Below are 23,067 nucleotides of genomic sequence, written 5' to 3' on the forward strand. Positions count from 1 at the left end.
GGAATAAGGTAGTATATAAAGCCTAATAATCTTATTCTCCTTATAATATCTCTTAAATTTAATAGAGTAGTAACTTTTATAGCTATTAAGGATTAAGAGATAATAGATATTAATTAATTAATTAGTTATGCACTGGTTAAAGTATTTAAGCTACTTAAGACTAGTCTTATTATTAGTCTAGCTATTTTAAGTCATCGCAATAGCCTAATCGCCCGGGAGGTTACTTTTTTAGTACTAGTTAGCGAGATAATATTAGCTTGCACTAATAATAAATAGCGGGATTAGCTAGCCTTTTGCATTAATTGCCTAAATGACTATAATCTATTCCCGGTTTCTAGGCTATACTGCTTTTAGCTTTTTATGCCTTTCTATGCCTATAATAACTATTTTGCTTATAATTATGCCTATAAGAAAGCTAGTCTTATTAATATTATAAATATTATTTAATTAGATACTATACTTTGTGATTATATTTACTATAAGTTAAAACTAATCGCGGATAATAGTTAGATCTTTATACTTAGCTCTTTAGTAGTTATATTTATAAAAAAAATATATCTTAAGGTCTAAGTATTACTTAATAAAGTTTAAAGCCTAGCATATGCTAATTAGTAATATATTATAATTAGTAAGTAATTAATTAGTTATTTCTTTTATATTATAATATATATAATAAGTATGCAATGCATCTAAGTATGTAATGTATTTTTTATTACTTTATAGTATTTAAACTATAATAAAAACGCAATAAATTAATTAATTAATTAAAACTACTTATTATACTCCTCCCTAGAGGTCTTAATCACTACCTAATACGTCCTTATATTATATCTAGGCTTACTATATATATTATATCGCTAAATGCCTAGCCTAACTAACCTTCCTTAACTATTACTTCTTAATAATTCCGCAACTACCTACGCATCTATATTTATCTAATTAATTACTTACCTTACTTAATCTACTATTATTACCCCTCCTTTTTATAGTTAGGTCTTTTTTGCCCTATGGTTTTAGCTTAGTATCTTATTTACCTGCTAAAGGTCTTAGTTTTTAGCAACTAATAAGGTAACCTTATGCATAACTGCCTTTATCCCTTTCTTAAGAGACTTTATAGCCTTAATAATTAACTTAGGAGAGCTATTATAATGCCTCTTAATTTGTCTTTTAAGGTATTTAGACTAAGACCTAGCCTTAAGCATAGTCTTTAAGGTCTTTAAGACCCAAGGGGTCATAGGGCTAACTACCTCCTTAGTAGATATTAGAGTCTATAGCTATATATTAAGCTTTAAGATTATACTTTCTAGGTTAAAAGGAATAAGCCTAGCTCTTCTAAAGGCTAACTTAATATTTCTTTTTATTATAATAGCCTAATATATAGCATAAAAGGCTAAAAAGAACTTAGGCTTAGAAATATAAGTTATAAAGTATTTAATTAAATACTTTATTTCTTAATTATAAGCTTACTTAAATAAGTTAAAATACTTAATATTAAGAGACTAAAGTAAATAAGATAAATAAGATAGTAATATATATAATAAGTAAGTATTATAAATAAGTAAGCGCTATACTTTTCTTAACCCTTTTTAATAAAATTATAATAAAAATATAATAAATTAATTAATTAATTAAAACTACTTATTATATTTTTCCCCAGAGGTCTTAATTACTACTTAATATATTCTAGTATTATAACTAGGCTTACTATATACTCTATAATACTAAACTCCTAGTTACACTAACCTTCCTTAACTACTACTTCTCGACGATTTAGCTATTACCTATGCATTAATATCTATCTAATTAATTACTTACCTTCCTTCCTCTATTATTATTACCCCTCTTTTTTATAGCTAGGTTCTTTTTACCCTTTAGCGCTAGCTTAATATCTTATTTGCCTATTAAAGATCTTATACCTTAGCCCTTAATAATATTATCTTATATATAATTACCTTTATTCCCTTAGAAAGATATTTTAATACCTTAAGAATTAACTCTAAAGAGCTACTTTAATATCTTTTAATTTATCTTTTAAGGTATTTAAACTAAGATTTAGCCTTAAATACTATCCTTAGGGTCTTTAAAGCCCAAGGGGTTAAGGGCCTAGCCTCCTCCTTAACTGGCATTAAAGTCTATAGCTATATATTAAGCTTTAAGACTATACTTTCTAGGTTAAGAGGGATAAGTCTAGCCCCTCTAAAAGTAAACCTAATATTTTATTTTATTATAATAGCTTAATAAGCGGCATAGAAGGCTAGGAAGAACTCGGTCTTAGAAATATAAGTAATAGAGTATTTAATTAGATACTTTATTTCTTAACTATAAGTCTTTTTAAGTAGGCTAAAGTACTTAATATTAAGAGGCTAAAGTAAATAAGATAAATAAGGCGGTATATAAAGCGTAATAATCTTATTCTCCTCGTAATATCTCTTAAAGTTAATAGAATAGTAACTTTTATAGCTATTAAGGATTAGAAAATAATAGCAATTATTTAATCGCTTAATTATATATTAGTTAAAGTGCTTTAGCTACTTAAGACTAGTCTTATTATTAGTCTAGCTATTTTAGGAGGTTATAATAGTTTAATCGCCCGGGAGGTTACTTTCTTTATATTAATTAGCGAGGTAATATTAGCCTGCACCTATAATAAATAGCTAAATTGCTTAGCCCTTCGCATTAATCGCCTAAATTATTATAATTTATTCTTAGCTTCTAAGCTATATTAATTTTAGTTAATTATGCCTTTCTGCGCTAATAATAACTATTCTGCTTATAATTATACTTATAAGGAAGTTAATCTTATTAAAGTTTTAAATATTATTTAATTAAATATTATACTTTATAATTATATTTACTATAAGCTAAAACTACTTTTAGATTTCCTTTAGATTTTTATACTTAGCCCTCTAGTAATTATATTTATAAAAAAAACACATCTTTAGCTTTTCTTATTGCCTAATAAAGTTAGAAGCCTAGCGCTTGCTAATAAGTGGCGCGTCGCGGTCGGCAAGTAGTTAATTAGCTATTGCTTTAATAATATATAGTCGCGGGGGAAAACCTCGCGTATCTAGGTTAAGAATAAATTAAATTATGATCTATTCCTCTAGATTAAATAGTTAGCGTGAATTTGGGATAATATTACGTTGGGATTAAATGCCTTGCTGGCGGCGACTACGTCGCCGCTTATTAATCTTATATATCCCTATAGCGCTTTAGATGCTTAGTTTTAGGTTATTTTAAAGGGCTTAAAGGGTAAGAAGCATTCTAGCCTTAGTATTTAGGTCTAATATATTTAGTGGTTAATAATTAATTAATTAAATAAAAAGTTAAGTATAGGAGGGAAAAGTGCGGCGCTTGCTTGTTTGCGGCGCTTGCTTATTATATATATTATCTAGTTATAAGGAATTAATTAATTAAATAGTAATAATATTAAATAAGGGATTTTTAATATACTTACTTATTTAGTATACTTGCTTATTATATATATTAGTATTTCTTTATAAGAGAATTTTTTTTAAAAATTTAAAAAAAAATTTATAAATAGTATATTTAAGAGTTAAATAGCTAAAATAGCCTTTTTAAGTCTCTAGCTATTTTATAGCGTTTTTTAGAAACTTAAGGTTTAGGATTTTTTTAATATATAATATATATAGCTAACTTACTTATATAGCTAACTTGCTTATTATATATATTAATTAATTACTTATTAATTATAATATATTACTAATTAATACGCGCTAGGCTTTAAGCTTTATTAAGTAATACTTAGAGCTTGTAAAATATCTTATCTTTAAGAAGGTCTTTTATAAAATAAAATTCTAAAAAAATAAGCTTATAAGATATAAGCCTAGGATTTTATTACCCTATATTATAGCCTATGCGCTTTTCTATAAGATGCTTACCTAAGCAATATCTGCTTAGATAAGCAAGATATAAGGGAGTGTTAATACTCTCTCTTTTAGGCTTATTTCCCTTTTAGGAAGGTCATATGTAAAAGACTGAAAAATATAAACTATAAGGTCTAAATAAGGTATAGGGTAGGTAATAGAGATAGGAGGTAAATAAGCAGTGGAATTAGTCCTTATAAAAAGCTAATTAGCTAGGTAAGGAATTATAGAGTTATAAAAGTAAATAAAATAGATAGTAGGGTTAAAATAAAAAAGACTAGCTTCTTATTAGTATTCTTATTGTTTAAATTAGTTAAAGATCTAAGGAGTTATCTTAAAGAGAGAATTTATAGCTTATATATCTAATTGCTCGGAATCTATTAGCCCGATTCGGATAGAAGTTATACCGTCGGATAGCTCTAATTCCGGGCTTTAAAACCCTATTAGTTTTACTAGTTGCAAATAACTAAAAGCCGAGTTATGGCATAATAGAAGTTAAAACCTATAGGGTTTTAAACTAGGATATTTAAAACCAAATAGGAAATACCCTTTGGAAGGAAACGGCTTTAATAGAGTTATTAGGTTTATAATAAAGCCCTAAGTCCGAAGTCACGTGACCTTCCTAAAAAGGAAATAAGCCTAGAAGGGGCAGTATTAACACTCCCTTATATCTTGCTTATCTAAGTAGATATTTCTTAGGTAAGCATTTTATAGAAAAGCGCATAGGCTATAATATAGGTTAATAAAATCCTAGGCTTATATCTTATAAGCTTATTTTTCTAGAATTTTATTTTATAAAAGACCTTCTTAAAGATAAGGTATTTTATAAGTATGTAAAGATCTAAGGAAAGAAAAGAAAGCTATTCTTTAATAACTAATAGCTCGGAATCTATTAGCCTGATTTAGATAAAGGTTATACCATCAGATAGCTCCTTTCTGAGGCCTTCTAACTATATATAGTATATATTAATTAAATAGTTAATAGCTAGGCTATTGCATAAGAAAGATAAAACCTAACATATATAATAAGCATGCGCCGCAGGCAAGTATGCGCCGCACTTTTCCCTCCTGCACCTAACTTTTTATTTAATTAATTAATTTCTTAACCACTAAATATATTAGACCTAAATACTAAGGCTAGAACCCTTCTCGCTCTTTAAGCCCTCTAAAATAAGCTAAAACTCAGCGTCTAATATGCTATAACCCTCTATAGAGTTAATAAGCAATAGCTACGTTGCTATAAGCAAGGTATTTAATCCCAATATAATTAAATCCCTTAATCGCGCTAATTATCTAATCTTAAAAAATAAATTATTATTTAGTTTATTTTTAACTTAGATTTATAAGGATTTCTCCCTTAATTATATAATATAAAAGAAATAACTAATTAATTACTTATTAACCGCGATGTGCTATTAATTAATATATATTAAGCTTTAAACTTTATTAGGTAACGTATATAATAAGCAAGTTAGCCATGCAAGCAAGTTAGCCAAAAATCCCTCACCTAACATCTTCTCGATTTAATCAATTAATTCCTAACCACCTAGCATATCATCTATGAATTATAAGGCTAGAATGCTTCTTGCCCTTTAGGCTTATCAAAATCAACTAAAACTTAGCTTCCGATAAGCTGCAAGAGCCTATAAGGTTAATCGCAATACTCTTATTAATCGCCATAAAGGGATCCAATCTCGACGCGATACTATCTAGAAATCACGCTGGCTATCTGATCTAGAGGAACAGATCCTTATTCACTTCATTCTCGACCTAGATTCGCGAGGATTTCCCCCTCGGCTTCGTGGTATTAAAGAAATAACTAATTAATTACTTATTAACCGCGACGCGCTACTAGTCGGCATGCATTGGGCTTATAACTTTATTAGATAATACTTAAAGCTTAAAATATGTTTTTTTTTTAGAAATATAACTACTAAATAGCTAAGTGCAAAGATCTAATTATTATCTATAAGTAGTTTTAGCTTATAGCAAATATAATTATAAAGTATAATATTTAATTAGATAATATTTAAAACTTTAATGAGATTAACTTTCTTATAGACATAATTATAAGCGGAATAGTGGTTATAAGCATAGAAAGGCATAAAAAGCTAAAATTAATATAACCTAGAAACTAGAAATGGATTATAGTTATTTAAGCGATTAATGCGGAAGGCTGGTTAATCCCGCTGTTTATTATTAGTGCGGGCTAGTATTACCTTGCTAACTAGTATCGAGAAAGCAACCTCCCGGGCAATTAGGCTATTATAATAACCTAAAATAGCTAAACTAATAATAAGACTAGTCTTAAGTGGCTTAAGCACTTTGACCGGTATATAACTAAGCGAATAAATAATTGCTATTATCTCTTAATCCTTAATAGCTATAAAAGTTACTATTTAATTAAATTTAAGAGATATTACTAAGATAATAAGATTATCTAGCTTTATATACTACCTTATTTATCTTATCTATTCTAGCCCCTTAATATTATATACTTTAGCATACTTAAGAGGGCTTATAATTAAGAAATTAAGCATTTAATTAGATACTCTATAAATTATATTTTAAAAACTAAGTTCCTCCTAGCCTTTTATAACGCATTTTAAGCTATAATAACAGAAAAAAATATTAAGGCATCCTTTAAAGGAGCTAGGATTATTCCTCTTAACCTAGAAATTATAGTCTCAAAGCTTAATATGCAGCTATAGACTCCAATGCCTACCGAGGAGGAGGCTAAACCATTAAACCCTTGGGTTTTAAAGACCCCAAAGACTATGCTTAAGGCCTAATCTTAGTCTAAATACCTTAAGAGACGAATCAAAAGGCATTATAATAACTCCCCTGAGTTAATTATTAAGGCTATAAAGTCAATTACTAAGGCACTAAAGGGAAATATATATAAGATAGCTCTAGTGAGGGCAGAGGTCTAAGAGCTTTAACTAGCAAATAAGATATTAAGCTAGCGCTAGAGGGCAAAAAGGACCTAATTATAAAAAAAAGGGGTAATAATAATAGAGAAAGGAAGGTAAGTAATTAATTAAATAGATATTAATACATAGGTAGTGGCTAAATTATTAAGGAGTAGTAGTTAAGGGAGGTTAGCGCGACTAAGTATTTGGCATTATAGTATCTACGGTAAGCCTAGCTATAATATAAGAACCTATTAGGTAGTTATTAAGATATCTAGGGAAGAGTATAGTAAGTAGTTTTAATTAATTAGATAATTTATAGTATTTTTATTATAATTTTTAATCTTTAAGGTAAGAAAAAGTAGCTAACTTACTTATATAGCTAACTTACTTATTATATATATTAATACCTAGAACTTAAAATATGTTTTTTTTAAAAATATAACTATTAGAGAGCTAAGTATAAAGATTTAGCTATTATTTATAACTAGTTTATACTTATAGTAAATATAATCACAAAGTATAATATTTAATTAAAGGATATTTATAATATTAATAAGACTAACTTTATAATAGGTATAATTTAAAATAAAATAATTATTATAAGTATAAATAAGTATAAAAAGCTAAAATTAATATAGCCTAAAAACTAGGAATAAATTATAATTATTTAAGTAATTAATATAAAAGGCTAGTTAATCTCGTTATTTATTATTAATACGGGTTAATATTATCTTATTAACTAGTATTAAGAAAGTAACCTCCTAGGCGATTAGGCTATTATAATAACTTAAAATAGCTAGACTAATAATAAGACTAGTCTTAAGTAGCTTAAATACTTTAACCGGTATATAACTAATTAATTAATTAATTCTTATTATCTCTTAATTCTTAATAGCTATAAAAGTTACTATTTAATTAAATTTAAGAGATATTACTAAGATAATAAAATTATCTAGCTTTATATACCTTTTTATTTATCTTACTTACTTTAGCCTCTTAATATTAAGTACTTTAATATACTTAAAAATACTTATAACTAAGAAATAAAATATCTAATTAGATACTTTATTACTTATATTTTAAAAACTAAGTTCTTCTTAGCCTTCTACGCCGCATTTTAGGCTATTATAATAAAAAAAAATATTAAGTTAGCCTTTAGAGGGGCTAGACTTATTCCTCTTAACCCAGAAAGTATAGTCTCGAAGCTTAATATATAGCTATAAACTCTAATGCCTACCGAGGAGGAGGCTAAACTATTAACCCCTTAGGTCTTAAAGACCCTAAAAACTATACTTAAGGCTTAATCTTAATTAGAATACCTTAAGAGATAAGTTAGAAGGCATAAAAGTAGCTCCCTAGAGTTAATTCTAGAAGCTATATAGTCTTCTTCTAAAGAAATAAAAATAATTATACATAAGGTTACCTTATTAAAGGCTAAGGTTAAAGACCTAGAATAAGCAAATAAGATACTAAGCTAGCGCTAGAGGGCAAAAAGGACTAGATTTAGAAAAGAGGGGTAATAATAGTAAAGAAAGGAAGGTAAGTAATTAATTAGATAGATATTAATACGCAGGTAGTGGCTAAATTGTTAAGGAGTAGTGGCCTAGGGAGGTTAGCGCGATTAGGTATTTGGCATTATAATATCTATGGTAAGCCTAGTTATAATATAAGAATATATTAGGTAGTAATTAAGATATCTAAGGAAGAGTATAATAAGTAGTATAAATTAATTAAATAATTTATAGTATTTTTATTGCGATTTTAATTATAAAGGTTAGGAAAAGTATGGCATATACTTGCCTGCGGCGTATACTTATTATATATATTATAAGGTTTTATATTTAAGGTATTAAAACTAGATAGAAAATACCTATATAAGAAGGCCAGCTTTAATAAAGTTATTAGGCTTTAAATAAAGCCCTAAGTCCGGGTCACGTGACTTATCTTATATATCTGGAATTACCTAGGAGGGAAGTTTATATAACTCTATAATATCTCGCTAATCTAAGCAGTTATAGCTTAGGTAAGCATGCTATTAAATAGCGCTAATAATATACTATAGGGTAGCAAGTTATTAGACTTATATTTTATAAGCTAAATTTCTTAGAATTATTTATAAAAGGCCTTTCTTATAAAAGTCCTTAATACTTATAGGCATAATTATAAGCGGAATAGTTATTATAGGTTTAGAAAGGCATTTAAAGCTGAAATCAGTGCAGCCTAGAAACTAGGAATAAATTATAATTATCTAGGCGATTAATATAGAAGGCCAGGCAATCTAGCCATTTATTATTAGCGCGGGTTAATATTACCTCGCTAATTAGTACTAAGATAGTAACCTCCCGGGCGATTAGGCTATTATAATAACCTAAAATAGCTAGACTAATAATAAGACTAGTCTTAAGTGGCTTAAGTACTTTGACTAATATATAGCTAAGTAATTAAATAGTTGCTATTATCTTTTAATCCTTAATAGCTATAAAAGTCACTACTCTATTAAATTTAAGAGATATTATAAGGAGAAAAAGATTATCTAGCTTTATATACTACCTTATTTATCTCATCTACTCTAGCCCCTTAATATTAGGTACTTTAGTATACTAAAGAAGGCCTATAGTCAAGAAATAAAGCATCTAATTAAATACTCTATTACCCACGTTTCAAAGACCGAGTTCTTTCCGGCCTTTTATATAGCACACAAGGCCACTATAATAAAAAGAAATATCAAGGGGGCTTTTAAAGGAGCCGGTCTTATTCCCTTTAACCTAGAAACTATAGTCTCGAAGCTTAATATGTAGCTACAGACGCTAACGCTAATTAAGGAGGGTGCTAAACCCTTTACCCATTGGGTCTTAAGGACCCCAAAGACTATGCTTAAGGCCGGATCTTAGTTTAAATACCTAGAAAGACGAATTAAAAGGCATCAAAGTAGCTCCCCAGAGTTAATTCTTAAAGCTCTATAGTCTCTTATAAAAGAAATAAAGGCTATTATGCATAAGGTTGCCTTATTGACGGCTAAGGTTAAAGATCTTCGAGAGGCAAATGAGATATTAAGCCGGCGCCGGAGGGCAAAAAGGACTAGGCTATAGAAAAGAGGGGTTATAATAATAGAGGAGAGAAGGCAGGTAATTGATTAGATGGATATTAATGCGCAGGTAGTGGCAAAATCATCGAGAAGTGGTAGTCAAGGAAGGTTAGTTAGACCGGGCGTTCGGCGCTGTGGTATCTGCGGCAAGCTCGGGCATAATGCAAGGACCTATTAGATAGTGATTGAGACGTCTGGGGAAGAGTATAGTGAGTAGTTTTAATTGATTAAATGGGTTATAGTGTTTTTATTGCGATTTCTAATCTTAAGGGTAAAGAAAAGTGCGTCGCTCGCTTGACTGCGTCGCTCGCTTATCATATACGTTACTCTAAGACTTGTATTGTTTATACTATTCATAATCTAGTACTTATCTTATCTTGCTACTAATCCTCATCTAATACACGTACTATTCTAGTAAGATCCGCACGGGTGTGGCCGACAGCCCATACGTTTTGGCTCTCGAATGTGTTCTTAAGCCTGGGCTTCCTTTGGTAGAAAGAGTTTCGGCTTCCCAGGCCCAGCGTCACTAACAATGACACTCCTCGACTACCCAGATAACTCGCCCCGGCTTGAGCTCAAGATCATGGTCCCTAAAGATCCGAAAGCGTCCATCACCTACTTTGGGCCGAAGATGGAACCTCCTTCCATGGCTTTGAACCACCAGATCAATATCCGGCTCGAGCCTCAGACCATCCGCAGTCTGAGATGGAGTTTCTCCACGATCGAATTTCAGCTTCCCGCTAATGCGATCAAGAAGGGATACCAGTGTACGGTCTTTGAGTTCGCTGTACAAAGACCTGCTGTTCAGGGCTGGCCCATGCCCTTCCAGGCTCAGAGCCCAGAGGCCGATAAGTGGCTTCAGCAAGGCACCAGACTGGAGAACTTGACCTCGACCATCGTATAGCCCGTTCGGCATTAGCCTATCTTCACGCTTCAGTATCTGTGCAAGTCAAGAAGCACGAGCGATAATGCATGATGAACATCAATTCTCGCTGGGGATCCGGCTACCTAATCTCGGTTCCAAAACGATTCTGCCAATTACCTGGCCAGAAGAACTTGTGCAATATGTGCCCATACTTGAGAGGATATGTAGACCACGGACGGATGATTGGGCTGGTCTGCATATCCCTTCAAGTGATCATGTCCATTGGTAGCTTTACACATGAAACGGAAGGGTATTCATCAGCAATACCCACGACCATCCTCTACAGAGCCCATTTGAAAAGAGGACTCTTCTCTCCCATCTGCATCAACTCTTCATCAGTATACCGCTCTCGGATCTCGTCCTCAGACATCTGAGCCTTCTTGGCATTGTCTCGCTTGAGTAGGAACTCCAGCAATGTCGCCGCGATGATTCCAGCCAGTCCGAAAGCAAGGGATGTGCCATAACCAGTCGGGTATCGCGGAGCCTCTCGATCAAGGTAAATGTATGATCCGATCAGGCCACCAATGTTGCCAACACAAACGAGAAGGCCAATGTTGACGGATCGCTTGGCTGGGTCGGGAGTGTTGGCAACATTCCAGGCATTGACGCCAGGGAGGATAGGATACATGCTGTCATATCGTTAGATTTATAATGCCTCGTAAAAGCAAGAGACTCACCCAAAGCATGCCAGGCAAACAGCAAAGTAACAAGCAGCAATACTATTCTCGACATCCCCAGACTTGGCAAAGAGAATGATGAAGGCGGTGACGAGACAGCACTGAGGGCCGAGAATGAAGGGGTATCGCCAGGAATATTTGTCGGCAAAGATTGCAAACACGTAGGCCGAGATGGCGCCCACCGCATATGGAGGAATCGTCATCAGCTGCGCGTGGGAGGAAGTGTAGCCCATTCCCTTCAGAATGCTGGGCATGGTGAACTTCATGGCGTAGTTTGGCACAGCGTTGGACCAGTTGGCGAAGAATAGGAGCCAGATCTTATAGTCAAAGAGGATATCTTTGAAGATTGCCCAGTTGAAGTGGCTGTGGTTATCCTTGTAGTCTCCTGGCATGGTGGCACGGCGGCTAAGCTGGCGGAGCTCGAGATATCGGATCTCGTCGGCGTCGAGCCATCGTGTAGACAGGGCAGGCGAGTCGCAGAGGAGGAAGACGCACATGATTGCGACGATAACGGTGAATAGACCTTCAATGATAAAGATCCAACGCCAGCCCTCGAGACCTGCCATGCCGTCCATCTTGGCGATGGCGAATGCAAGAAGGCCAGAAAAGGCTCCACCAGTAGCAGCCGATGTATAGAGAATCGCGATTCGGACTTGCGTCTCGTTGGGAAGATACCAGTTGGAGATGATGAGGATAGCGCCGGGGAGGAAACCTGCTCTATCAGGAGGTTAGTTGAGTCGTCTTGTGCCATGGATCGTCGACTTACTCAAAGATACCAAGCAGGAAGCGAATGGCGAGAAGACCGCCATAGTTCTGAACGATTCCGGTCAAGGTCATGATGGTGCCCCAAGCAAAAACAATTCCTCCCATATACCAGGACGGTCGCTTAAACCTGTGAAGGATCATGTTGGAGGGGACCTCTGTATAGAGATTAATCCAAAGGTTCTTCTGCTTCTGAACCACCGACAAACTTACCACAGAGAACGAAAGGAATAAAGAAGATGGCCACGACAATGTTGTATTGGATGCCCTTCAACTCAAGATCTTCAGTCATTCCCTCGATCTTGGCATTTCCTACCACTCGTTAGCCACACCGCCACGCCACAACTCAAGATACTCACCAATGTTGGTCTTATCCAAGTACGCGATCAGATACAGCAGCACCAGCATTGGGACCAATCTCAGCTACAGACCGTTAGCCAAAGACTTCTAGAGAACAGTGAGCGATCGACCTACATCAACTTTGCGGATGATGGCCTTCTTGCGATCTTCCGGGAACGTCCTAAGGAAGTCAAAGTCTCCTTCCGAGAGACCGCCCCTTTGGTGTTCGCTGTGCATGATGCCAGACTTTTCGTGCGAGACACGCTCGACGTCGATCTGGGTAGTCATGATTGAGTTTCGTAGACTTGAAAAATGTGAGAACAAGAGTGTTGGGCGGTAGAGCCTGGGGTGAGAGAGCAAGGACGGGGCAGCCGGATCGATCTTTATAACAGGCGATCTCAGAGATCCCTGCTTTACCAGGAAAACTACCGTCAGAGACGAAATGAGACCACTAGAACTTTGCAAAGTCTGGACTCGTCCGAGTTCCCCAGAATCTGTGACTCCAAGTGCGGAGAGCCGTATCCGGGGAAGCGGGGGATGGGTCGACCCCGATGCTCGGACAACAAACTTTTGGCAAGGTCTGCTAGCCTAGGGCGTGATTCAAGACTTTCACCGCGTGAAATGGTGGAGAGGTTGGTTCCCGCTTGTTGGCGCCGTCCCGAGGCACATGAGACGAGAATCCGGGAATCCGAGAGCGTTTCCGAGAAACCTCCTCGGACTCCCTCCGGAAATGTCATCTTGGCGCGAATGGTGGCAAGATTGCCCTCAGTAATGGCTTCACTTTCACCTTGAGCTCCGGGTCTCTTCGGAGAAGATGAGAGACTTTGAACATGATCGGCTTTGTGTTCAGAGGCCGAGTCGCGAGCTCCTCTTCAGTTCATTCATTATAAAAGAAGGCATTCAGACTCAAAGGTAACCATCTCTCAATCCAACATCACCAGCATCATCACAACAACTTCAGCTTCTGCATCCCAAAAACACCCTCATCTCTCCACAAAAACATCTCCAACTTGCCCATCATGTCTCTCGATCTCAAGGGTCTCATTCCTGCCCCTGTCACCCCCTTCACCAAGGACGGGCGGGTCGACTACGACGCCATCCAGCGACTTGGCGCCTGGCTCGGAAGCATCGACGGCGTCAAGGGCCTCGTGGTGCTTGGACACGCCGGAGAAGGTACTTTCCTGACCCAGCAGGAGCAGGTCGACGTCATCAAGGCCTTTGTCAAGTCGGTCAACAACAAGATTCCCATCATCGCTGGTATCACTGGTGAGGGCACTGAGGTTGCCGCCCTTGAGGCCAAGCGCGCCAAGGAAGCTGGCGCTCAGGCTGGTCTCCTCTACCCTTCTCACGGCTGGCTGCGATTTGGCTACCAGCCTGGTGCTCCTCAGGACCGCTACAAGGTTGTCTATGAGGTGTCCAAGCTTCCCCTGATTCTCTTCCAATATCCCGACAACACCAAGGCTACCTACAACCTCCAGACCCTTCTCGACATTGCCGCTCTCCCTGGTGTTGTTGCCATGAAGAACGGTGTCCGAAACATGCGCCGCTGGGACACTGAGATCCCTGTCTTCCGACGCGAGCGCCCCAATGTTCCCGTCCTCACCTGCCACGACGAGTACCTTCTCCACACTGCCTTTGATGTGGATGGTATGCTCGTCGGATACGGAAACATTGCCCCTGAGCCTCTCATTGAGCTCATCAAGGCTGGCAAGGCTCAGGATTACAAGAGGGCGCGTGAGATCCACGATCAGCTTCTCCCCGTCACCAAGGCCGTCTACCACCGCGGCTCGCACATGGAGGGTACCGTCGCCCTTAAGCACGCACTCGTTGCCCGGGGAATTCTGTCACATGCCACTGTGCGATCTCCCCTGCTGCCGCTCCCCGATGGTGCTGAGGAGGAGATCCACACCGCCATCTCATCAGCATCGCTCAGCAAGGTTGCCTAGATAAGATCGATATAGAGTGAACAATAGACATTTCGTGTTTTTTACTTAAATTCGGTGCGAGCTCGTGGCTTCATTTAATTCGAGGCTATGGGAGGATCCGATCAGTTGAAGATGAGCCCAGAATGCCTCTCAGACGCTTCATTTCAGTGATCATAATTGACATGCACTGTAGCACCCAACAAGACCAGATTACTAGGCCATCCCGGATCGACAATAATTAGCGCCTATTCCTTTGCTTTTGTCAAGATCTAGAGTCAATTACTTATTTCTATAGCGCAGTGTGGCTCACATCCAGAACTCTCGCCCTCAAAAAGGGGTTTTGCTGCCTCGAGAGAGGCGTCCATCGGCAGAGGCCATTTCATCGTCACATTCAAACAAAGGACAATGGGTCGTTTTTTTAACAATTAGCGCAGAAAATATGCAAATATATCGTGATCCTGTGATTAAGGACTCAATCTTTATGAACATGATAATGATTGGAATTGATCACGACTGACCAACCATGCCATAGCGTACACCAGACTCGACCTCATAACATGATTACAGCCTTCACACCCTAGCTGCATACTTTTACAAACAAACTCCCATTCAGACATTAGAACGTAAGCTTCGAGTCAGCTCACTCTACCCTGCACTGAGTCGGTTGATGCACAGAAAGCCATTGATGGTGTCGATGGTCCCCCTCACCGGAAACTAGTGCCGATGTCGCCCCCGCGTTTTCACAAACTAGTGGAGGGCCATCTGTATAAAGCACGGGTCTCGCCCGCGTTTCCGGACACCCATGACTGCTCCACTCTCCTGTCTCCGAGATGCTCACCCAGGTCTCCGGCCGCCATCGTCCGGAAACGATCAACAAGCCACGATGACGACCCCCAGCTCTGTCCATGCTTCCACTCCTCTATCCGAAACTTCATCTATCGCTGGGACAAAGCGATCTCTCCCAATATCACCAGAAACGCGTCGTGAATCCGAAAATCGCCGGAAGGGGCCCAAGACCAGACGAGCGTGCGATCACTGCAAGCTCAAAAAGCTCAAATGCACCGGCACATTACCATGCGATGGATGTTCCAAGAAGAGCATCGACTGTCATTATGACACCCAGTACCGGAGAGGGAGGCCACCGACTCCTCCTGTGTTGCCACGACCTGACATGTACATGAGTCCGGAGAGCAGGTAGGCCTAAGCGACGCGCACTAGAGACTATAGACCAACCTTTCAGTCATCAACAGAACGCATTCTTCGCAGACGAAACCTTGGCCTCGCGCGCCACTTCTCAAGGTCCTCCAGGGCTAGAGACGGCCGAAATCGAAGGCCAATTCTTCGATCCGACTTCAAACCTCACCTTCATCCACCGAGCTTGGAAAAGGCTCGCTCTCCAAACTCAGCAGGCAGAACCCGGTGTCTTGACCGGATCCGAGAACCTTCAGCCGCTCATATCAGCCGGAGACAAGCCTTTCAGCACAAGTAACGAAGGCGGCCTTATGTTTGTCGACCAAGCTGCAGCCTACGAACTCTTCAAGTTCTACTTCGATAACTGTGTTGTGACATATCGTGTCTTGAACCAACAATACTGCCACTCTTGGCTTGGGCATGTCTTAAGCAATGTCCACAACGGCCAGCCTCTGGAAGTTGGACTTGGCCATGCAAAGGCGGCGATCGTTGTGAATATCTTGGCCATTGCGAGCCTTCGTCAGCACAAGATATCCGAGACCTTCTCTACCAACGACGGAACCTCCTTTCCGCTGCAGCAGAGCGAACGGTACTTTCTCTCGGCGTCAGACCTCACTGCCAGAGAAACTGGACTGCCTCGATTGGAATCAGCCCAGGCGAGGATCTTGCAAGTGCTGTACCTGCTCCAAACCTCTCGCATGAACCAGGCTTGGTATGTATTCGGTAACACGGTACCCATCGTGTCTGCGCTAAGTCTACATCGAAAATCTCACCGGTATCGCAACGGAGGTCGCCCACAGATGGATTACATTTTGTCAGAATGCCGAAAGAGGACTTTTTGGGTCGTTTACACAATCGACAAATACCTTGCGGTAGTATTCGGCAGGCCGAGGTTCTATCACGATAATGACATCGATCAAGAATACCCAGATAGGGTGAACGATGAGGACATGACACCCCAGGGGCCATCCCAGTCGGAACCAGCGATGGATTGTCATATTGACTCTCTCATCTTCCATGCGAGGTCTGTATTCCTTGTGCAGATCGACTTCTTGACAGAGGTGCTGACAGTACTATAGAATTGCTGCAATCATCGAAAACGTATCTCGAGAAGTCTACTCCATCAAAAAGATGCGCACCGAAGAACGCCTCGCTTCAGCACAGAGTTTCACCGAGAAGCTACACGAATGGCGACAAGCCCTACCACCTCACCTCGGAACCGTCCGACCCTCGAGCCTCATACCAGCATTCTCCAGACAAGTCACGGCTCTGAAGCTAGCGTATTGTCATGCTATCATGCACACTACTCGCCCGTTCCTCTTGGATCATTCTGAGAATGCCAGTCCGGCATTGGAGGCATGTGTGACAGAGTGCATCGGCGCGGCGAAACTGGCCCTCGAGATTGTTGACCGAATGTTCTCCGAGGCCACGACTGTCATTCATTTCCTGTGGTGGATGCCTTACGTGACATTCTGCGCTTTGGCTGTTGTGTACGTCTGGGAGATCCAACAGAAATCAGGCATCTCGGTGAGCAATGACAACGTCTCGCTGTTTGCCCTAGCCGAGCGATGTCAGAGTCATCTCGCCAAAGCCATGTCGTCCGATTCCGCGAGTCGGAGGTACAGCATCATCATCGAAGAGCTACGACAAGAAGCGAGGCACAGTCCTTCCCAGAGCTCCATGCGAGCGGTCCAATCGCAGCAGGAAGCGCTGATTGCGAGTGGTGATGACGAGCATGGGTCAAGTTCAATGCTTGATAATGAACTTGGTTCGATGTTTGGCGATCAGGGGGAATCAACAACCAGCTTTCAGTCCATGCTGAATGCACTGAGTCAGTGGCAACCAACAGATTGGCTGGACCTCGATTCTTCAGTGAGTGTTTCCTTGATTGTGTCGGCAACAATCGCTAACTTAGCAAAGGCTTTTAGCTTTTTCTCGCAACTGGAGGACTCTATGATCTACTAAGGGATCTGGCAGGGGAAACTGCATGTCAGCATATAGCGCCTGTGGATTACGAAGACTCCCTTGGCATGGTGGTGATAATTAATTTCCCTTCTCCCGCCAATTCATTCAAGGATTTGGGGCATTTTCATGACCAGTTTTTCCAAGAACACCCCTTGCATTTGTGTAGCACAGGTTGCCAGTATCCGTGGCTGTGTGCCCCAGGCTTCGCCAGTTGAGTCGAGCTCTAATCGATCGCAGGTGTAGATGGTAGGCATTTGAACCCTTATCGTGACAATAAGTTATAACATACGGATAGTCGTGCGAGCATTTCTGCGCGGGGCGTCTGCATTTCATTAGAACTCTGGATAATCGTATGGTGCCGGTGTAGTAGTCGAATACCCACCACTTGTCTATCACCGTGTGTCGTGACGTACTGTGTAATAATTTCGATGAAACGAGTGCCCAGCGTAATCGTAGCGACAACGAGGTCTTTCCGAACCCTGGGAAGAAGGCTCGCAGCCAGGTGGCATCCACAATCTTGGAGATTTGATATCGGATCTCGGGGCGGTGTTTAGAACTTGGTTCAAACCCTCTTGATTTCCACCCATTGACAGCTGTGACCAAGTCTATATATTGCTATTCAAAGGCCTCCAAAGAGGTAGGCTAAGCCATACGCAACGGCAGAACGGGATGCGGCGCAGGCACTTCACGCCACAACTCCTCCAGGAGCCCATGTGCATCCCTAATCTACCTCCATGCCACCAGCCTCTGTTACCTCTCGATTTTATCCTGAAGGATCCGGAATAGCATTGGCTAAAACCCATGTTATGAAGGACCCTGGATCTGACCATGTCATTGAGTCCAAGCATGCGGAAACTCCAAATGGTTCCAGCAGAGCCATACTCTCCTGTTGCTAGAGCGCTATCTGAGGTAGCAGTTATCTTCGTGTGATTATGCTAATGCCTTATCGCACCCTGAGTGGCTGAAGGGGCTCTAATTGGTCCAGACCCCTGTCGAGAACGCGATGGGAGCCTTCGCGCAAGGAAGGTGACATTCTTTGCAAGGCATAGAAAATGATCTCGATAGTAATTGAAATTTAAAGTGAAATACTGTCCAGTAATGAGAAGGGAGACAGCACGCGCCGGGATGGCCGTGGCAGGCATCGCGTCCGTGGTGATCGGGTCTTCAGGGTAGATGGACTTGAGATGCAGCCTGGCTTTGGAAATGCATTTGCTTCCAGAGACACGCCGATAAGTGGCTCTACCTTGCGTTTTCTACTGCTTTCTAATAAGAAGAGAAAAACAATTCCTAGAAAATAGATTTCAGAACCACTCTTAAGGTGTATTTGACTTCTGTGTTGTTCTTTTTATCACTGCATTCACCCAAATCAATATCGTTTTCAACTCTCAGGCTGTGCACGGCCAGATCATGTCGTCCCGATAGAGCGCTATCAGCCAATTGGTGGAATCAGATGACCACCTGTTAGTACTGTAGCTTATCCCCAGCCGTGGAGTGCCATGGCGGCGCTAACCGCAAGTGGATTAGAGCCCTGACAGCCATTGGTGCTTGGCGACTGGCAACCTACGCCGATGGCTGCACCTTCTGACGCGTCGCGTGTCTGACGGCAGGATTAACCTTATTCCAGTTGCACCTAAAAATATCCTGCACCTTGCTGGGGTGACGTCATTCATTCTCAATGGTGCTCACAGAAGGATTATCACGACCTTTAGGGATCCATGTCGGCTGCTCGATACTTCACCCATAACAGGTGGTAGATGTCAAGGTCTAGCTCGACATTGAAACTGCAGATCCGTAAAAATGGCAGAATAGGAAAGTGTATGAGTTAGAGATGATTCTTCAGCTTGCTGTTGGTCCGAGTGCAGGTGGTTAGATGCCGACTCAAGTGTCCCAGAGCTGCCCCTGATGCCCCCGCTACTCTAAACAACGATCTACCAATCTAAAATAGCCGGTGAGACATTTCTTTAGTATCCTGGCAGATCGACGTTATGCATTACGTATTTGCCTGGAAACAACCACGATTTACCTAGAACCAACGCAGTGGAGATGGCTGAACTATGGTGCAACTGTGCCCAAATAGCTGGCAATGGCTATCTCGTGCCAGTTTTCAGATGAGCTGAGTTATCAATCCTCCTCAAGTTAACCCTGAGGTATGATAGGCTGTGCTTGAACCAGAGGAACAGGGTATGGTTACATTCCCAGGAGCAAGGTCTCTGCGCCTTTTCTCAGCCTCCAAATTCCCATCCAATGTTGACAGAGGTCGTAATTCACCTACTTCTGCTTTGGTACCATCTGTGGTGTTGCTTCTATTTAAACGAGTTCTTCTTGAATATTGGGTTGCGAATGCTTATTCTTGTACTGTATCATGCCTATTGGACTTAATAAGTTCCAGTTGTCGATTTAAGAGAAGCCCGGGCCAATTATTCAATATGACAAGATAAAGGATTCGAATTCATGTTGATTGTCCCAGTAGTAGCATCCATCTGTCTATGTTGGCGCAGTCCAAGCGGATGAAACACCAGGGATGTTGGGAAGCCTGTGATGGCTAAGCTGCCACTCGGCTGGGTTGATGGTTACTACCAAGTGCTATTATTCTGCTAGTCACTTCCCTTATGCTGTCTGATTGTTCTTATCTTATTCAACCCAGTGTTTCCTTGAAAACGCTCATCGAGCCGCTTTGTGGCACTGCCTTCAGACCTAGACTAGAGTAATATCTTGCCATTCAACGCCGTTTGCGATCACCTCCCCATTCATTGCTCCATGGACATAGCCCTCACTAATGAGGCAATACCGGCCCCTCTCCGATCCCACCCTTCGCAATACTAGGGGAGAAGGGCACCCGGACACTATCCATACTTCATCTCCAGTAGACATAGACTCAGAAGCGTGTGCTAGGTGTCCCCTCGAAGTGAGGGCAATGCGCCGAAAGAACAAGGTGCCTCCGAGTAGCAGCTCGAACACGGCTGCACTGGCGTGTCGGCCCTGCCTCCATGCTGCACTCTCCTCAGGGGGAAGCAAGTGCTCGGTTTCTGTTTCGGGGAGAAGGCCAATCCACCTACAGCAAGACTGTAGGAAACTGGTGCCGTAGATATGATGAGGGTATCTCTCAGCCAGATTGTCTAGATCAAGGTCCTCCCAAGATTGGATAAGCTCTATCACCGCTTCTGCTCCGCCAGCTTCAAACACCCTGCGAAGCCTTTTGACCATGAGCATCAAGAGCGTGTCCCGAAAGTTCTCGGACTGAGGGAGTTTAGCCGGGCGACTAGAAAAGTCATCGTCGTGAATGAGTGTTCGCCAGAAGGCTTCAAAGGAGGACTGGGCTGTCGGGGGGTAGACTTGACCCATGCTGGACAAGATCTTTATCCACCCCTCTAATTTTGCGTCCTTGATCTCGTCAGATGACCCACCAATGAGTTTGACCGTTCCGAGTGATACTCCATTCAGGCGAAGTGTTGCATCCTCCTCCCCCAGCGAAAGTCGATCTAGCATCTCTGTCATATGCCCACCTGCGTTGACCTTTGCCACAGATTTGAACTTTGGACCGCAGAGGGGATGCCTGTCAAGAATCGGTGAAAAGTCTGGACACCAAGAAGGCAACCCTTGGGTCTTGCGTCGGGACGGATCCTTGACCAAGGTAAGGAGCATCAGGGTGCCAGATGTTTCCAAGATTTCCCTTGCCACGGTTTCAAGAAGCTCTGCCGCGGTAATGTCGTAGTTTGGTTGCAGATGCCTCGGCATGTCAACGCCCTGGGCATTGGCCATGTGTTGAAGAATCCCCCACAGTCCGTATACAACATCTCGCTGATCCGTCGCACGAAACCCGACTGTCCATAAAAGAAGTTTCAGTAGGATAAGACCAGCGCTACCGCCCTTTCCTGGACGGTTGATCAACTGGTCGTCTTCGATGCCGGCCGAAAAGTCTATCAGCGGCAGGACGTCAAGCCAGTTGCTTCTCTCCCCTCTGCACCATTCTCGGAGGAGTTGAGTCCTTTCCGCTTGGTAGATATGCACTTCATCCAGGGTATCAACACTGCTATCGCCACGGGCGATGCTAACCAGAGTAGTGACCGCGATAGACAAGCCGATCAAGTGTAAGAACGTAGCCGCGGCTCCGATTTTGTCGTACGAGAGGATTCCGTCGCCGTAAAAGACGCCGACTTCCTTTGCGAGAGTTACCTCTTGAATGACCCAAACTCTGGAGAACCAGTAGCTTTCAAACAAAGTGACGAGACCATCTGCCTCGTCCAAGGTGAATGGTTCTAGGCCGTAGTTGCGCTTCATATCTCCCAAGCTCAGGCTAAGATCGTACCTCTGGTTTGAGATGATGCGTTTAGCCTCGCGCATGGCGAGCTCGCTCACCCGATCTGCGATCTCCAGTCCAAGTTGAAGCTTGGCAGATGGCTTCCCCAGCCAAATGAGCACAGTGCCCGCTCCGTTGTAGATTCTATCCATGGCCGAAACTTGAGGTTGTCGCTCAGCCGTGTTGCTCTGGTTGATGCACAAGGCGTCGATCCATACTGGCTTTCGTGGGCAATATTGGCAAAGATGCAACAGGGCGTCGTAGAGATTCGTCTTGACACAAAATGCCTCTCCATTCAGAAGGATCGGCCAGTCATCTGATTGTACGAACCCTGGGGCATTTCTCCGTGGCGGCCCCCAGGTATACGAGAGGGCATTGTAGCTGGGGGTCGTGGCGCCCGAGATCTGGTAGGTTGTCAAGGTGACGCTTGGAATCCGAGGCTCGTTCCTGTTGTTTTCGACACCAGAAACCAGCTCAACAGTAGCGAGTCGGAATGAGGTGTCATCCAGCGTGCTTGTGTAGGCGGACATTGCTAACGGTGTGCTAGGAGGACACGGACGAGGAAAGATAACCGTGATGAGACTGAGGGATAAAAATCAAGATAATGGAGGAGCCTCAGGCCCACTATTTGAGCTGGAATCATGCGCTCATCTTGCAGATTGAGATCAGTCCAGACTGGTTAGCGTAAGCTGTAGGGGGCCTTGCACCCAGATTCATTGTCAGATTTCGCCAATGAGAAGCTTCAACCCAGGGCATCTATAGAGCGACAAGCAACCGGACAATCAGAGTGTTGCGTCTTCGAGAGTGGTCGTAGGTGATTTATTTCTTATATGCTCTAACATGGCAACCTTCGATACCTGCTATGTAGGTGGCAGTCCATACTCCACAAGATCACATATTATTTTTCCCAACGTCCAACACAGGATAATGGGCGAGCTATCAGATTTAAAATGCTTGGTTCGATCGCAACGAGCGATTCGGTACTTGCACCTTTTCCATATATAAACTATGCAAATGCTTCTAAGTTACGAATGGATAATGGCATGGCTATGATCTAGACCACATCGTACATGCGCTACCATCGTAACACAACTCATCC

At 41.0% G+C, this 23,067-nt stretch overlaps 5 protein-coding genes across 5 annotated transcripts; 3 read left to right on the forward strand and 2 right to left on the reverse strand.

Moving 5' to 3' along the window:
* Nucleotides 1-10,419: 10,419 nt before the first annotated feature.
* LRP88_11364 (uncharacterized protein) lies at nucleotides 10,420-10,791 on the forward strand (the record flags this gene model as incomplete). Its single annotated transcript, XM_083247793.1, has 1 exon — nucleotides 10,420-10,791. The coding sequence occupies one exon, from the start codon at nucleotides 10,420-10,422 to the stop codon at nucleotides 10,789-10,791; it is 372 nt and encodes a 123-aa protein (XP_083096300.1).
* A 301-nt stretch (nucleotides 10,792-11,092) lies between these two features.
* LRP88_11365 (major facilitator superfamily domain-containing protein) lies at nucleotides 11,093-12,878 on the reverse strand (the record flags this gene model as incomplete). Its single annotated transcript, XM_083247794.1, has 6 exons — nucleotides 11,093-11,441; nucleotides 11,490-12,206; nucleotides 12,256-12,409; nucleotides 12,465-12,563; nucleotides 12,611-12,674; nucleotides 12,726-12,878. The coding sequence occupies 6 exons, from the start codon at nucleotides 12,876-12,878 to the stop codon at nucleotides 11,093-11,095; spliced, it is 1,536 nt and encodes a 511-aa protein (XP_083096301.1).
* A 731-nt stretch (nucleotides 12,879-13,609) lies between these two features.
* On the forward strand, nucleotides 13,610-14,536 carry LRP88_11366 (dihydrodipicolinate synthase family protein; the record flags this gene model as incomplete). Its single annotated transcript, XM_083247795.1, has 1 exon — nucleotides 13,610-14,536. The coding sequence occupies one exon, from the start codon at nucleotides 13,610-13,612 to the stop codon at nucleotides 14,534-14,536; it is 927 nt and encodes a 308-aa protein (XP_083096302.1).
* Nucleotides 14,537-15,398: 862 nt separating this feature from the next.
* Nucleotides 15,399-17,671, forward strand: LRP88_11367 (transcription factor domain-containing protein; the record flags this gene model as incomplete). Its single annotated transcript, XM_083247796.1, has 4 exons — nucleotides 15,399-15,416; nucleotides 15,698-15,705; nucleotides 15,756-16,730; nucleotides 16,786-17,671. 4 exons carry the CDS (start codon nucleotides 15,399-15,401, stop codon nucleotides 17,669-17,671), a joined length of 1,887 nt encoding a protein of 628 aa, XP_083096303.1.
* Nucleotides 17,672-20,365: 2,694 nt separating this feature from the next.
* LRP88_11368 (heterokaryon incompatibility protein-domain-containing protein) lies at nucleotides 20,366-22,498 on the reverse strand (the record flags this gene model as incomplete). Its single annotated transcript, XM_083247797.1, has 1 exon — nucleotides 20,366-22,498. The coding sequence occupies one exon, from the start codon at nucleotides 22,496-22,498 to the stop codon at nucleotides 20,366-20,368; it is 2,133 nt and encodes a 710-aa protein (XP_083096304.1).
* Nucleotides 22,499-23,067: the final 569 nt, after the last annotated feature.

Source organism: Fusarium phalaenopsidis (assembly GCF_050370095.1).
Source record: "Fusarium phalaenopsidis strain FUZ10S chromosome Unknown contig_32308, whole genome shotgun sequence".
Lineage (NCBI taxonomy): Eukaryota > Fungi > Ascomycota > Sordariomycetes > Hypocreales > Nectriaceae > Fusarium > Fusarium phalaenopsidis.